At 47.0% G+C, this 13,736-nt stretch overlaps 2 protein-coding genes across 4 annotated transcripts in view; one reads left to right on the forward strand and one right to left on the reverse strand.

The window, feature by feature from the left end:
* On the reverse strand, nt 1–10,045 carry stip1 (stress-induced phosphoprotein 1). 2 transcript variants are annotated; one of them, XM_035411497.1, is made up of 14 exons: nt 9,893–10,045; nt 8,136–8,345; nt 7,875–8,016; nt 7,343–7,484; nt 6,642–6,807; nt 6,266–6,392; nt 5,822–5,924; nt 4,800–4,920; nt 4,594–4,690; nt 3,678–3,802; nt 2,797–2,833; nt 2,511–2,614; nt 1,930–2,105; nt 1–1,150 (listed from the first exon to the last, which is right to left on the reverse strand). In XM_035411497.1, the coding sequence occupies exons 1-14, from the start codon at nt 9,899–9,901 to the stop codon at nt 1,078–1,080; spliced, it is 1,632 nt and encodes a 543-aa protein (XP_035267388.1). In that variant the 5' UTR covers nt 9,902–10,045; the 3' UTR covers nt 1–1,077. The 2 variants fall into 2 exon arrangements, with proteins under 2 accessions (XP_035267388.1, XP_035267387.1); XM_035411496.1 differs by having other exon boundaries at nt 4,588–4,690.
* A 76-nt stretch (nt 10,046–10,121) lies between these two features.
* macrod1 (mono-ADP ribosylhydrolase 1) overlaps nt 10,122–13,736 on the forward strand; it is a 77,102-nt gene continuing 73,487 nt past the window's right edge. The window contains exons 1-3 of one of the 2 annotated variants that reach the window (XM_035411499.1): nt 10,122–11,216; nt 12,735–12,830; nt 13,207–13,317. In XM_035411499.1, coding sequence (XP_035267390.1) covers nt 10,706–11,216; nt 12,735–12,830; nt 13,207–13,317 — 718 coding nt within the window. In that variant the 5' untranslated portion in view covers nt 10,122–10,705. The remainder of the gene's footprint in view (nt 11,217–12,734; nt 12,831–13,206; nt 13,318–13,736) is intronic. The other variant, XM_035411498.1, reaches the window with a different exon arrangement.

The raw sequence follows: 13,736 nt of genomic DNA on the forward strand, positions 1-13,736 counted from the left end.
TGAAAACAAATAAGCCTTTTTATTGAAAACCCAACTCCACTCACAGTATCCCTTCAAACAAGAGTTTCGCTGCCCAGCTGCAAAGGAACAGCCCAATCAGACATGATCAGAACAATGGCGCTACACGTCACAACAGAGCACAGCAGCCTTGTTCCAATGGCGGTACGCTGCTGCTGACACTCTGACTCGGGTTTAACAGGCCACTCTCAACAGCTACTGCACGACCACATCGACCAGTAAAGCCCAACCCTGGAGTAACTGGTACAAAATCGGCTATAGACTCGTGTATATGTATACTGCTGTGGACTAATAAATACATTCAGATCAAAGAAAGGCCTGCAGATTTTTTTTAAGTGCTCGGACACTCTTGTCAGGGAGAATCATGGCATCGTGTAGGAGCAGGTTGCCTGCGTCAGACTAGGGGCTCAGGAATAAAGGAGTCTCAAAATGCTTATGGTTTCACGTTTTTTTTTGTTTGTTAGCCAATTAAACCTGCTGAACATAATACTGTGTTTGCTTTTTTTTTTTAACAAGCTCAATCACTGTTCCAGGCAGCCAACTATGAGAAGCATGAGGAAATAACTTTGATAGCATGCCAGCTACTTTCTGAAAGCAAGAATAGGTGGCAGAAGACTAGAAGTGGGAGAGATGAAAATAGGACAATATTATTAGCGGCAAACTGCCATAACAACTCATTCAGCAAAGTAATGACCGTGCGGATGCAGAACTGCAGGAACTCTACATTCACCTCAGAACTTCTATACGAATCTAATCTCACAGTCGATGTATTTGACAAATTGAAATGTTAGGCTCAAGGATTTGTCTCGCACTTGTTTAATATCACAGAACAAATGTACCCCTGACTGGAGACAGTGAAGCATGCATTTTGAGAAACCGTTTTAGGGGGGTAAGATTTCTAAGTCTTCTGCAACAGTCAGCTGGCCTCTGAGAACTGAGGTTCTGGTGCAGGTTGGAGATGATTTGGTGCTGATGGTGGGGGTGGGGGGCGGTGGCAGAGGGGTGGGGGAATGGTAGTCTTGCTCCCGTCTTGTGCTCTTTCCCTTGGCCAGGCTCTGATCACCGGATGGCTATCAGCCCCACGTCGATGAGCTTCTGGATCTTCTGGGCGATCACCGGGTTCTTCAAGTGACTGGAGGAGCAACAAAGAGAGAGGGGATTAAGCATCTTACAGTGAGCATGGTGGGTGGGTGGACTGATCATGTGTGGATGAACAGGTGTGAGTGTGTGTGTGAGAGAGAGTGTGTGCGAGTGTGAGTGAGTGTGCGTGAGAGTGAGAGAATGAGAGTGTGTGCGTGAGTGTGAGAGAGAGTGCGAGCGTGTGTGTGTATGTGTGCACGAGTGAGTGAGCACACACACTCGTATGTGTGTAAATGTAAAGGTAAGCCAGCAGGTGGTCGTCGGGGCTGGGCCTCACTCACGAGTGAGTGAATGAGTGAGTGTGTGAGTGTGAATGATTGAGTTTGCGTATCTGTACATATAAAGGTAACCCAGCGAGTGGGAGTCGGGGCGAGGCCTCACTCGTGAGTGTGTGTGTGTGTGTGTGTGTGTGTGTGTGTGTGTGTGTGTGTGTGTGTGTGTAAATATAAAGGTAACCCAGCGGGTGGGAGTCGGGGCGAGGCCTCACTCGTGAGTGAGCGTGAGTGAGTGAGTGAGTGTGTGTGTGAGTGTGTGTGAGTGTGTGTGTGTGTGTGTGTGTGTGTGTGTGAGTGTGTGAGTGTGTGTGTGTGTGTATGTGTCTGTAAATATAAAGGTAACCCAGCGAGTGGGAGTCAAGGCGGGGACTCACTCGTGAGTGTGAGTGAGTGAGTGAGTGAGTGAGTGTGTGTGTGTGTGTGTGTGTGTGTGTGTGTGTATGTGTGTGTAAATATAAAGGTAACCCAGCGAGTGGGAGTCAAGGCGGGGACTCACTCGCTCAGGGCCTGCGGGTCCTTCTGCATCTGCTCCAGGATGAGGCGCATGGCCGGGTCGCTCATGATCTGCTGCACCTCCGGGTCGGACATGGCCCTCCGCTTCACGTCCTCCGGGCTGTCGTTCCGCACCATCGTTTGGCTCACCAAGCAGCGCTGCAGGCCTTCTGTGGCCTCCTACCCCGCAGGCAGAGAGCAGAGAGAGAGAGCAGTCAGCGACGCGGCTGGGACACGGGGCTAGACGGCCTCCTCACATCAACGGGAAGAACCCAGGAGCACACCACATCGCTCCCTAAGAGATGGTGCACTTCTGGGAGTGAGGTGCGAAGCTAATCTGCTGCTATAAACTTCCAGCTGTAGACTAGTGTTGTAAATGTAAAAGGTGACCGTCATCTGCGATCTGGTTTTCAGCTGGCGTAGGGTTCCGGAGTGCAATGTTCGGCCCTCCCCGTGATCAGTCCTTGATTTTGCTGCTCAGGCAATTGAGAAAACACGACCAGGCCTGCGACTACGCGGAGGCTTGACGAGCTGGAGGAACCGTCTGGGTGTAAGAACGGCAGCGCAGGGGGACCTCGGGCGCACCTTGGAGTTGGAGTCGAGCTCCAGGGCCTTCTGGTAGACGTCCATGGCTTTGGTGAAGTCCTTCATGGCTTCCAGGGCCGCGGCCTTGCGGGTGTAGCCCTTAACTGCAGAGAGGCAGATCGAAAGAGACGGAGAAGAGGAGAGAGAGAGCAGATGAAAGTGATGAAAAACAGAGAGCGAAGGAGTGGAGAACACAGAGGGGGCAGGTGGAGGGGTCAGCGGGTTCCTTGATTGACTGATTGAGGGCATTTTAAAATAGGATTGAAAGAGGCAGACGTTAACTTACTGAAGGTTGGTTCAAGCCGAATACATTCTTCACAGTCCTGTGGGAGGAGGAAGGAAGGAAAAGGGTAAGTAATGCTGGGAGAAACCTGAATGACACAAACCACAGGCGACAAAATGTTTTAAGTTTGACATTAGGGCCTAAAATCTGATTTAAACCGTGGCTTTCAAGTAAACAGAAATTATCTCCACAAACAAGTGAGTTTTAGTAACTACTGAACTCGCCAGGCTGTTCATATTGAAGACAACCCAATAATTCTTGCTTTTAACTAAGAGCCAGTGTTGACTTAATCACAGGCAGGGACTCATTTACAACCATTTGCAAATTCACAAGATGGCATAAATTCACTTAGTAAATAAAAACCGTAATGGGATAGTTTCCACAACAGCAATCAATACCATCATTATCAAGCTTTCAGCATTTGCATTTCCACCACTCATTTCAACTGCATTTTCATCAGTCTTACGCAGTAAAACATTTCAAAGTGCACCAATTACTAAGGTCTCCTGATATCCTGTCATCTCCCCCCCCCCCCCATGTTTTTCAGCAGATTCCTAAACCTAAAAAGAACTCAGATTTCGCCTCTATTCAATCCTACTTCCAGAGCTTGGAACCATGTGGTCCAGCCTCGACAGCAGGGAGACATGACATTGGCTTTATAACCTAAGGCAAACATGACCGGGGATGCAGTAAACAGATTTAGGTGTGCATACGACCCACTGAAAGGCCATCAGAGAAGACCTCCAGAGTTTACGCTATAAAAACACAGCCGTGTCCCACGCTCAATTAAGGCAGTGACACCGGCGCTGGTGTGGTTTCTAACACCCGGGAACCCGGGGGGGGTCACATGACGACGCGCTGATGGGCGATGAGTGCGCCGTTACCTTGAGAGCCAGCTGGAACTCGGCCAGCTTGGTGTAGCAGGCCGCCCGGTTGCTGAACAATTTGGCATCGTGGGGATTTCTCTTGATGGCTTCGCTGTAATGTTTCATTGCGAGGGGATAGTCACCTGGAGGGGCGAGGAAGAGGTGCTTTAATGGTACGAGCTGTTCCTCTTGGAGCTGTACAAAAGGTTTAAAACCTTTTCCAACCGACTGCCACACAAAGATAACTGGCCGTCGTTAAGCAATGCAGAATGGCAACATGGCAACTGGTGCCACTACTTTGCTCTTATCTGGCAGTGTGGAGAAAACCAGTTGTCTTAAACCGCTGAAATGTATTAATGGCAGACATGGAAAACATGCAGGAGTTGTTCTTGAATAACTCATGTTTAATGCTTGATTTAAAACTTTTTATTTTTTATTCTTAAACAAATATTTCTCCCCATTCTCTACTCCCCCGTTCGGAATCAAAACTTGTGACTTCGGCTGCCAAGCACATTGCTACCAGCACAGGGAGAACTACAGCTGAAGAGCATTCAAAATGCACTCGCTTTCTACAAACCTGCCTAGCCAAGTTACCCAGCTAATATTTTAGCCTTTTTTCACAGCATGCCCCACACAGACTAAAACTTACAAAACAAATATATGAATCAATACTTTTTGTTGGTGAATAAATATAGTCTCAAATTAATAACGTTATTCTTGATTTCTCCTTTACTTCCCACCTACAGTATGGGCAGTTGGCCAAATGGCTTGTTTATGACTGGTGCAATGTTTGTCCAAAGGGAACACAAGCTTCAGCATTGTGACTGGCCCGAGTCCAGCGTGCACGGTGTGTGTGCGCGTGTGCGTTGCGCAAGTCGAGCGCGGCGGAGTCACGAGTGCTCCTCCTCCTCCTCCTCCTCCTCCTCACCCTCACCCTTCTGGAAGGCCTCGTTGCCCTTGTTCTTCTCTTCCAGGGCCACTTCCGGGTTGATGTACGCCAGCTTCTCCTGCTCCTTCACGATCTTCTCAGCCTGAGGGGCCGGGGCACAGACACAGGTGAGGACACTGCCGCTCTGAACGAGGTGGGGGGGGGGGGGGGGGGGGGGGGGGGGGAGATGAGCGGGACATGCACTCCCCTACCTGCTGGCACTTTTTAAGCACTTCTGGGGTCCGGTGCTCTGCCAGGCTCTTGTGGAAGAACTGTACGGCCTCTACGTACTTGTCCTGCTTGAAGAAGGAGTTTCCGATCCTAGCGTAAGCCCTGAAGAGGGAAAGGGAGTGACAGGGAGAGTTGGTCTCAGAAACCCCTGCTCTACATAATCCTGTGTGCTTTAAAAAAAGCATTTCAAACCACTTTAGATACACAAAGTGTCATGAAAAGTACTGGAGCTCTAGCAGCATTTCTTCTAATATGTAAATACGTCGGTTCCAACTGAAAGAATTTGGGAAAAGGCAAATTATGTTTATGTAAATGGACCGGAATTATAAAAAAAAAGGAAAGCTGACTTCACGTTATACCTCATAAAAGATCCTTGAAATCCAAATGAAAACATTTAATCACTAAAGACTGAAGGACAGTCTGTTATGATGACATTTCTTCCCTTGTCCCAAGGATTCCTATGTTTAAAATGGCTGCACTATACAAAAAACAATTCAATCTCACTTTGCATTACATGCAGTGTAATACAGTTAACTGTCAAGGACAGAAGAAATGACATTAGGAAACAAAAAAAAAACAGAACAGGTGGGCTGTTCGTACATTTCCGCATGTTGGTTTCCATAAGTAAAGATGTGCGGATTGACAGTTTTTTGTATCAGTGATAGACAGAGGTGACTCATAATCCCACTCCTTACATAATACCAATTCATGAGTCCCCCAGCAGAGCAGCAGCTGGAGGGAGAGAAGGAGGGAGTGAGAGAGGGGGAGAAAGGGAGGGAGTGAGAGAGGGAGGGAGGGAGAGGGGGAGTGAGAGAGCGGGAGAAAGGGAGGGAGGGAGAGGGGGAGTGAGAGAGCGGGAGAAAGGGAGGGAGGGAGAGGGGGAGTGAGAGAGGGAGGGAGGGAGGGGGGGAGTGAGAGAGCGGGAGGGAGAGGGGGAGTGAGAGAGCGGGAGAGAGGGAGGGAGGGAGGGGGGGAGTGAGAGAGCGGGAGAGACGTGACTCACTTGGCTATCTGTCGGTAGTCCTCGCGGTTCTCTCGGCCCAGATCGATGGCTCTCTCACACAGCTCCCTGCACTTGTCAAACTCGCCCTTCTCAAAAAACACAGCTGCCCGGGGAAAAAAAAAAAAAGACCGTCAATAACCTCGCCGAGTCACCGCCCATCAGCAGCCCGAGAAAGCACATCGGCAAGGGGTTCGCAAGACATTACGCTACAAACCACTCATCAGATGCTCTTAAGCCAGAACCACACACAGCAGTGGAGAACATCAGCATTACTCTCAGGAATACAAAACCGCGATATCACCGAGGCAAAAAAAGGCCCATTTATAACCAACAAGTATAACACGAAGCTAACAAATAACAATTTGTACTGGAACGAAAGGTACGATTAGCCAGGGACCCAATCATCACACAGCTAGATGAACGTGCGCGGGAGAGTGGGGGCACCTGCTTGGTTGGACAGGTAGGTCATGTTGGTGGGGTCGTGCTGCAGCGCTGCCTCGTAATGTTTCAGTGCCTCGGCAAAGTCCTTCTTCTTGTAGGCGTCGTTGCCCAGCTCCTTCTCCTTCAGGGCCTGGGAAGAGGAGCCAAGGGACGGAGAACCGTCACACACAAAGCCCCACACGAAAAACCAGGCCCTCACGACACACACCACAACAAATGATATGAGTCTAATGATGCTTCTTCACCCATATGCGTACAAAAAGCTGATCTATTTTCCCACTGGTCTTAGATCAGAGGTCAGCAGGCAGGCAATCAAATTGCTATGGCAACAGTAGCCAAGGGGTTAGATTTGACCCGAGAGTACCTCCCCCTGCCGCACCTGTCTCTTATTCTCCGGGAGGTCCTCCTCTTTGGGAGGGGGCGGCTGGGCTTTGGCTTTCGGGGACGGGGGTGGGGGGGGCTCATCTTCCTCATCCTCAGCCCCAGCCAGGTCGAAGCCCAGGAGAACTGACAGAGTGGTCATCACACGAGGATCCTGTAGCTTCCTAAAAGAGGCACACAAACACAAGATGGCAGACTTCAGAACGGCATTTCATTGTCCACTTGCTTGACCTTGTCCAAGACAGCTGGCAACAAACATTTAAAACTGCACAGCTTAAAATTTCTATGGTGGACCTCTCTTCTGAACCATACAGCAGACTGTGCCACACCTCCCAGCACAGCAATAGGATATTTTCACTGGTTTCTGCAGTTCTGTATCAGAGTACAATTGGCTCAAACCCTCAGTACCGGCAGAACCACCTCCTAATGTTAATATGCATCATTATCCCAGTACTTCAACCGAGCGTCTACATAAAAGAAGCATAAGATTCAAAGCAGTGAGTCACAGTAAATCAGCGCGCGTGCACACACGCATAATACGATGCAATCAAACGCTACGCGATACATAAAATCTTTGCATAGTTAAATTTTTGAGGCGTTCCAGTAATTGTGATATATGGTGCCACCTGAAGGCAGAGGGAAGAAAGCCTCCCCCCTCCCCGACCGGATAGCGCGCGGCGCGCGCGTGCTCGCACTCACGTGGCCAGGTCGGACGGCCGGCTCTTCAGCTGCTCCAGCAGCTCCCGGTACCCGGGCTCGGCGAGGAGGGCGCGGGTGCGGGGGTCGCTCTCCAGCTTCTCGTGCAGGTTGGGTATGGCAAAGGGGTTCATCATCTTCTTTTCTGGACAGGACAGAAAACGACCCGTCAGAGCAGAGGTCTGGAATTTACGGACCCTCACAACCTCCCCGGAGGCAGGATGTAATAAGAGACAAATGTTTTGTTTTACCAGCAGAACGGTTCAATTGACCATTTCTGCGCACGGGTCACCATAAGCACTCTATCACCGAGTCAACACAGTGACTGACATGCTGTAACTTCAACACTGTTCATTTTGCCAAAATAGCCAAGGGCAAGGAGAAATGTTATTTCTCTGAGATGAAGCTGTCTATCAGAATAAACAGTACTGTCAAGTTCCAATAAACAGATCGCCCTCTTCCAGGAGACAGATACTTCCCAAGACAGTGAGCAAGTTTACTTTTCTGTTGCAATAACGCGATCTTCCACCCCTACCTGCTAACCGGGCCTCCATGTTCTGGAGTCCCTCCTTCAGTTGCTGATTGGACGGCTCATGCTTGAGTCCTTCTTGATAGGTCACTTTGGCCTCTTCAAATCGCTTAAGGAACTCCAGGGCAGCAGCCTTCCGAGAATAGCCCTGAAGGTTGGAAACAACATGAATTTGAATTGCATTTCGGTCCGTTCATGTACATGCAAGTCGAGCTCAGTCTAAAGACAGGCAACCTGAGTAAAGAGGCCGGTGATGATGTCACTCACTTTGCCCCAGTCGGGCTTGATCTGAATGGTCTGGCAGGCATCCTTCAGGGCGCTCTCGTAGTCGCCCTTCTTGGCGTAAGCGGCGGAGCGGTTGCTGTAGAGGACGTGGTTGGAGGCGTCAAGGGCAATGGCCTCGGTGTAACAGCGCACGGCCTCCTCGATCTTCCCTCCACTCAGTGCCTTGTTGCCCTTGTCTTTCAACTCTGCTACCTGGGCAGGGGAGGCAAAGACAGGGTGAGGTGCGACCAGGCCCAGAGAGCCACAGGTGTACAGGCTTCAGTGAGTAAAGCTTGGGGGGGGGGGGTGTGCCATGTTAAATAAGAGAAGCAAAAAACTACAAACAGGATAGAAGAAGTGTGACACAAAGGCAACCGACGACACGCTCCTCACATCACATTGAAGACAAACCCACAGAACACATCAGGTTTGTGGAAGACCTTGCATTAATAGAAGCAACAAAAAGCTACAACGAACAGTGCAGGATAATATGATTACAGACTCCAACAGCTGTCTGCATAGGTGTGTGTGATTCAACACTGGGAATAACAGTGTTAGAACAATTCAGTTTGATTAATTCTATCCTTTTCAAGACAACACAGGTCGGGGATGTTTACGTTCCTTTGAGCTTTAGCTCGTGGTATTTAGCCGTTGTATAAAATAATATTATCAGCTCCACCGCCTATAGTTTTAGGATTGATTTATCTCGGCTGAATTAGCATGTCCTATTGTCCGACTAAAGCTAAGGATTTATTTCCCCGTTTAAAATACCGGTGTCACATTTCTGTCTCTTGATTGCTAGCTGCATGTGTCCAACAACACCCCACCCCCATCTTTCTGGAGAGTATGATGGGTAACAACATTAGCTTGGAGCAAACTCCTGATAACTTAGGGTTTTTAAAGAGCTTTATTAATCAATTTTCATTTTACAAGAATTATTAAACATGAAACGAACCTTAAGACATTAGCTAGCGTTTAACACTGATTAGCTATGTTAGTCCGCTAACTACAAATCCGGACCTTTAAACATAAAACAACTAAAACCAACTGCATGGCCTGTATTCCGACTATGCTAAATTAAATGGACAAACGGCAGCTGCTCAAGAGCTAAGCATTGGCATTACAATGCCAAAGAGCAAGTTAGCAAGTTAACAACAGTACACTAGTGCATAGACAGATACACAATAAAATAAAAAGGCAATCGGAACAAAAACAGTGTTTTCTAAACTGTGAAGAGTTCGAACTAGTCGACTTCGATAGACAACGGTGGCTATCATATAAGGCAGTAACGAGGTACCTTCAATTAGCGATAGCTAGCTAGCTGACAACGTTAGCCATGTAGCGCTAGCCAACTGTCTTTCCCTTGTCGAAGCACCGACTGAAGCTAGGTGTAACGTTATAGCTAATTAGCGCTTAGCAACTACGAATAGACAGTTACCTAGCCATTCGCCCTATCCCGGAAAAGAAAGCGAAATACCTTGTTGGTCAGTGCAATTACTAACAAAGAGGACTACACAGCGATGCTAACATTAAATAAAAAATAACTAACACTATCGATTAAGCTAGCTAACATTAACGTTACCGAACTCGCAATAGAGCTTCTTGAAATCGCAGCTGGCAGATTCTCTCCGAGAAAATATGCTTGCAACAATGCGACCAGTATTTTCAACCCGACGAATATCTCTAAAATAAATTACTGAAAAGCAAAATATAACCTTAATTGACCGTTCAAATTGTTAGTTACCGGTGTCTGTACTTACTTTCTCCATCGTGCTACCATGAGGTTCCAGAAGCTACTGTGAGATGACAACCTCACCGCCTGAGAAAGAGGCGGGACAAAGAATCCTTCTCCTCCATAGGCTAATAAACACGCCAATAAAATAATACGACTTATTGATTTGGTATCTCTGAAGTTGGTACACCTTCCCTCTTCTCTCTGATTTGAGAGAAATGCTCTGCTCCCGACATAACAGAAGTTAAGGCGGGCCCTAAATGGAAGTTTCTCGTCCTATCGGACGTGTTCTGGAAAACGACTTGTTCTGGAAACTTCTTGAAAACTGATTGGAAACTCGAATTGTGTATCTCAACTGCGCTCCAATCTACACGCGACTATGGAACACAATAGTTTCCGATTGGATATATGGTGCAAGTGAAGTCATCAGATTATTCTGTTGGTTGAGAAGATGTCGGAAGTTGTGCATATTTGAGTTAATATGTTAAATGAGATAAGTAAAACATTATAGTGCCAGGCTTATATGCACACTATATTATATGTAAACTAGTTACAACCGTAATGCTGTCATACTGTTTTTCCCAGATTTGTAGGTAAATTGTACGTATTGAGATTAGCTGGAAGTCAGATTCGACTTCCAGGTAACTACATCTGTGATTGGTTATTGGAAGCGTGTACGAGGTTGCTTGGTCCGCCTACTTACTGTACGTCGAGCCAGAGTCCCCCATATTTGAACACTGACTGGCAGCGCCGCGCGAATATAGGCTGGTAAAGCTCTTCTCAGAAAACTGAAACCGACTGCTAGCTCGATTCCTTTTTAGCTACGTGAACCCGATAGTGAATGCCTGTCGGTGTCACTAGTATGGCGTTTCAAATGTCAACACTTGCATGTCGTATTAAAATCCCAATCAGTTTCGGTGTACTCACCCACTCTCGTGGTATCAACAGTGGTAAAGTGTTTGGTCCGATCTTGAACCTCAATTTAAGCTGTAACGATACAGTTGCAAGTCGTGTGTCAAAGTCATTGCTAAATTCAAGTGGCCGTAAACAAACGTTGTCTGTATTTACCAGACGTTTGAACGTTTGCGATCCGACCCTCCATTTTGGTGTAACTGAATCCGGACGAAGTGCGAAGTTTTCAACCACCTCAGTGTCCTTTCAGACGGGCATTGGTTGGGCGCCTTCCCGCAAGAAGGCACGGTCTATCCGGCAGGGCTGTTGCGTTTTGCTGGGTGCCCTGGGTCTTTCCACAGTAGTTGCCTCTCTGCACTCGACCTCGCTGCGCGCCATGGCCACAGGGTCCGACTCCATCAACTTGGACTCAGCCAAGACCGACTGGAAAGAGGCCAAAAGTGAGTGACCCTCAAAGGATAGCCCTGTCACTGTCGAAGGGAGTGTGACAGGGGTGTAACAGGTTGACCTACAGTGCACTGCAAATGAACAGATTTGCAGTTGGATTAACGTAAAGTTAAAGTTGTATTGGAGTGTCGATTCTGCCTGATGCATGAATTAATGGAAATGTGTGGTCGCTGATAATTATTATGTATTTAAATTAAGAAATAAACTTTACAGCGGGCTTCTAGTCATTTTGTGAGATTTTGTACGTGCAGAATTATTTGAAAACGCCCTCGATATTTTGCACTGGTGTCACAACAATATGCTGATAATATGGCGTTGTACTGAAGGCCAGCCTGGAGCGTGTACTACTAGTGACCAATGCTCTAGCGACAGGCTCCTTTCCAACATAAGATCTGCACTTTGTCTTATATTTTGTGCGTTGTTACATAGAACTCAAATGTTTGTCCATCTTTAAATTAAATGCATTGGTTCTTGCTGAGTTTTCATTCAACAACACACAAGGCAGTGCAATTGATGGTTGCAGTGGCCTTATCAGAACGTTACTAACTGTACAGCTCACTAATTTTAGACTTAATACTCTGCCTTAAGCCATTGGGGAGTGGAGTGTATACCTTTATGGGCACAAATTATTTAAAAAGTAATATTCCAAAAAAGGGGTCCTAACCAAAATAAATAAATAAATCCTGTAGCCCAAAATAAATGTTGTTATTGCATCAGAAGTAAATCATTGCAAATATATATACCTCTACCATTAAAACATAATTGAAATAAAAATCAGATTTGAGTTGGAACCTGGGCAGCGCTAGAAGCAGATGTGTACCCTCCTCAATTAAAAGAGGTCACAGTGGTGGAATAGGCCTACAGATACCCTTTGGCATTCCACATTTAGAGAAAAAGTGAAGACAGAAAGTTTAAATGCTGTGCAGAAATGGAAGTAGCAGTACTTGTAGCGAATTGGATTCATAAATCATATTTCATAGACCTCAAAGCTCTTTATAGCAGGGGGTGGTGATTTACCTTCCCTGACAGATGTTTCGCCAACGTGCCATCTAACCTCGGGGATGATTGAGAAATTCACTGGGACATCCTTTCTGTGGCACAGCGTATTTGCTAATGAACAGTGGCGTTGGCTTTCTGTTTGGCCTGGAGGGAAGGCTGCCCATTACTGGTCCAACCACAATTAGCAGGCTGGCTGTGTTTCTACTAACCAAGTGTAACCCCACTATGGTTTCAAAGTTGACAAAACGTAAGAATCGATGATGACACAGTGGCGTTTATCCTAATGGGACAGCTGTGTGTTTGGGTGTGTGTGTGTGTGTGTGCGTGCGTGTGCGTGCACGTGCGTGCCTGTGTGTTTGGGGGTGTGTGTGTGCGTGCGTGCGTGCGTGTGTGTGTGTGTGTTTGGGTGTGTGTGTGTGTGTGCGTGCACGTGCGTGCCTGTGTGTTTCGGTTTCATTCCTTAGTTCAGTTTCTGACTTGAGGTCTGCCACCATCCTGTAATCTTGTCCCAGAGGTTCTGCTCTCAGCGTCCTTGGAGGAGAGACGGGCTTTGTACAGGACCTCTGACTTCCTCGCTCTGGAGCAGATCCCCGTCTGGGCTCCATCAGGTGAACTGAACCTCATCCCACCTTTATGCTTAGAGTAGCGGAATAGCCCAAATTGTAATGGGTGCTGCAAAAGAGATGGCTCAGTCTATGCAAGAGGTGGATGGTTTTGTCAGATTGGGCAGAATCAGTCTTGGCTGAAATGTAATGGAGGTGTAATCCTTTATCTAAAATAACTACTCAGATGTGTGCCAATTATTGCTCGCGTTCCTTTGAGTTAGGACTGCTTGCTTGGCAGTATGGCTGTAGCTTCATAAATCAGAGCTTTTTTAAAACCTGTATCTGTATCTGTATCTATAGGTTACTCAACTCTTCTGTAGTGAAACCAAGATTCCCGCTGTGCTTTTAAAACGAGCCAGGTGTGTTATCTGTCTTGCAGGACAACCCACAGGTAATACACTGCATCCGCCAAACGAGGCACTGAACCCCAAAATATCTCTCTTTCGAGGCGACATCACAAAATTGGAGATTGATGGTATCGTCAATGCTGGTAAGAACGAGTTACTTTTCCCAATGTCTTTAGAAACAGTCCTGGTTTTGCACTAAAATGGCCTCTAATTAGTGTATGGTGAGTGTGATGTGTGACCCTTGACCTAAACAGGGCATGATCTGGTTATACCGTAGCAGTTTCATCTGAGATACTGTCTACCACACTGTATCTATGGTGAAAGACCCAGGCAATGATGTTTGGTCCAAAATCTGCTGTTAAATGGAAGTTTTAATCAAACCTCTTTTTAATTAAAATAGAAGTTTTTCCATTTTCACTTCTTTGATATGGTGTCCTTTGTCCTTATTGTAGTTGGAGCACGGGATTTTATACTTAGTTTTATCGCCGAAATAAAAATATTTCAAGCTAAAATGAACAAAAAAACCTTTCTTTGCAATGTCCTGTTAAGTTTGACTGACTTT

The sequence above is a fragment of the Anguilla anguilla genome, chromosome 3 (genome assembly GCF_013347855.1).
Source record: "Anguilla anguilla isolate fAngAng1 chromosome 3, fAngAng1.pri, whole genome shotgun sequence".
Taxonomy (NCBI): domain Eukaryota; kingdom Metazoa; phylum Chordata; class Actinopteri; order Anguilliformes; family Anguillidae; genus Anguilla; species Anguilla anguilla.

Coding starts and splice junctions, on each gene's coding strand:
- stip1 (XM_035411496.1), bottom strand. Junction 6,808..7,342: donor CGGCCGTCCGACCTGGCCAC/GTGAGTGCGAGC, acceptor TGCCTCTTTTAG/GAAGCTACAGGATCCTCGTG. Junction 2,615..2,796: donor TCGGCTTGAACCAACCTTCA/GTAAGTTAACGT, acceptor GCCTCTCTGCAG/TTAAGGGCTACACCCGCAAG.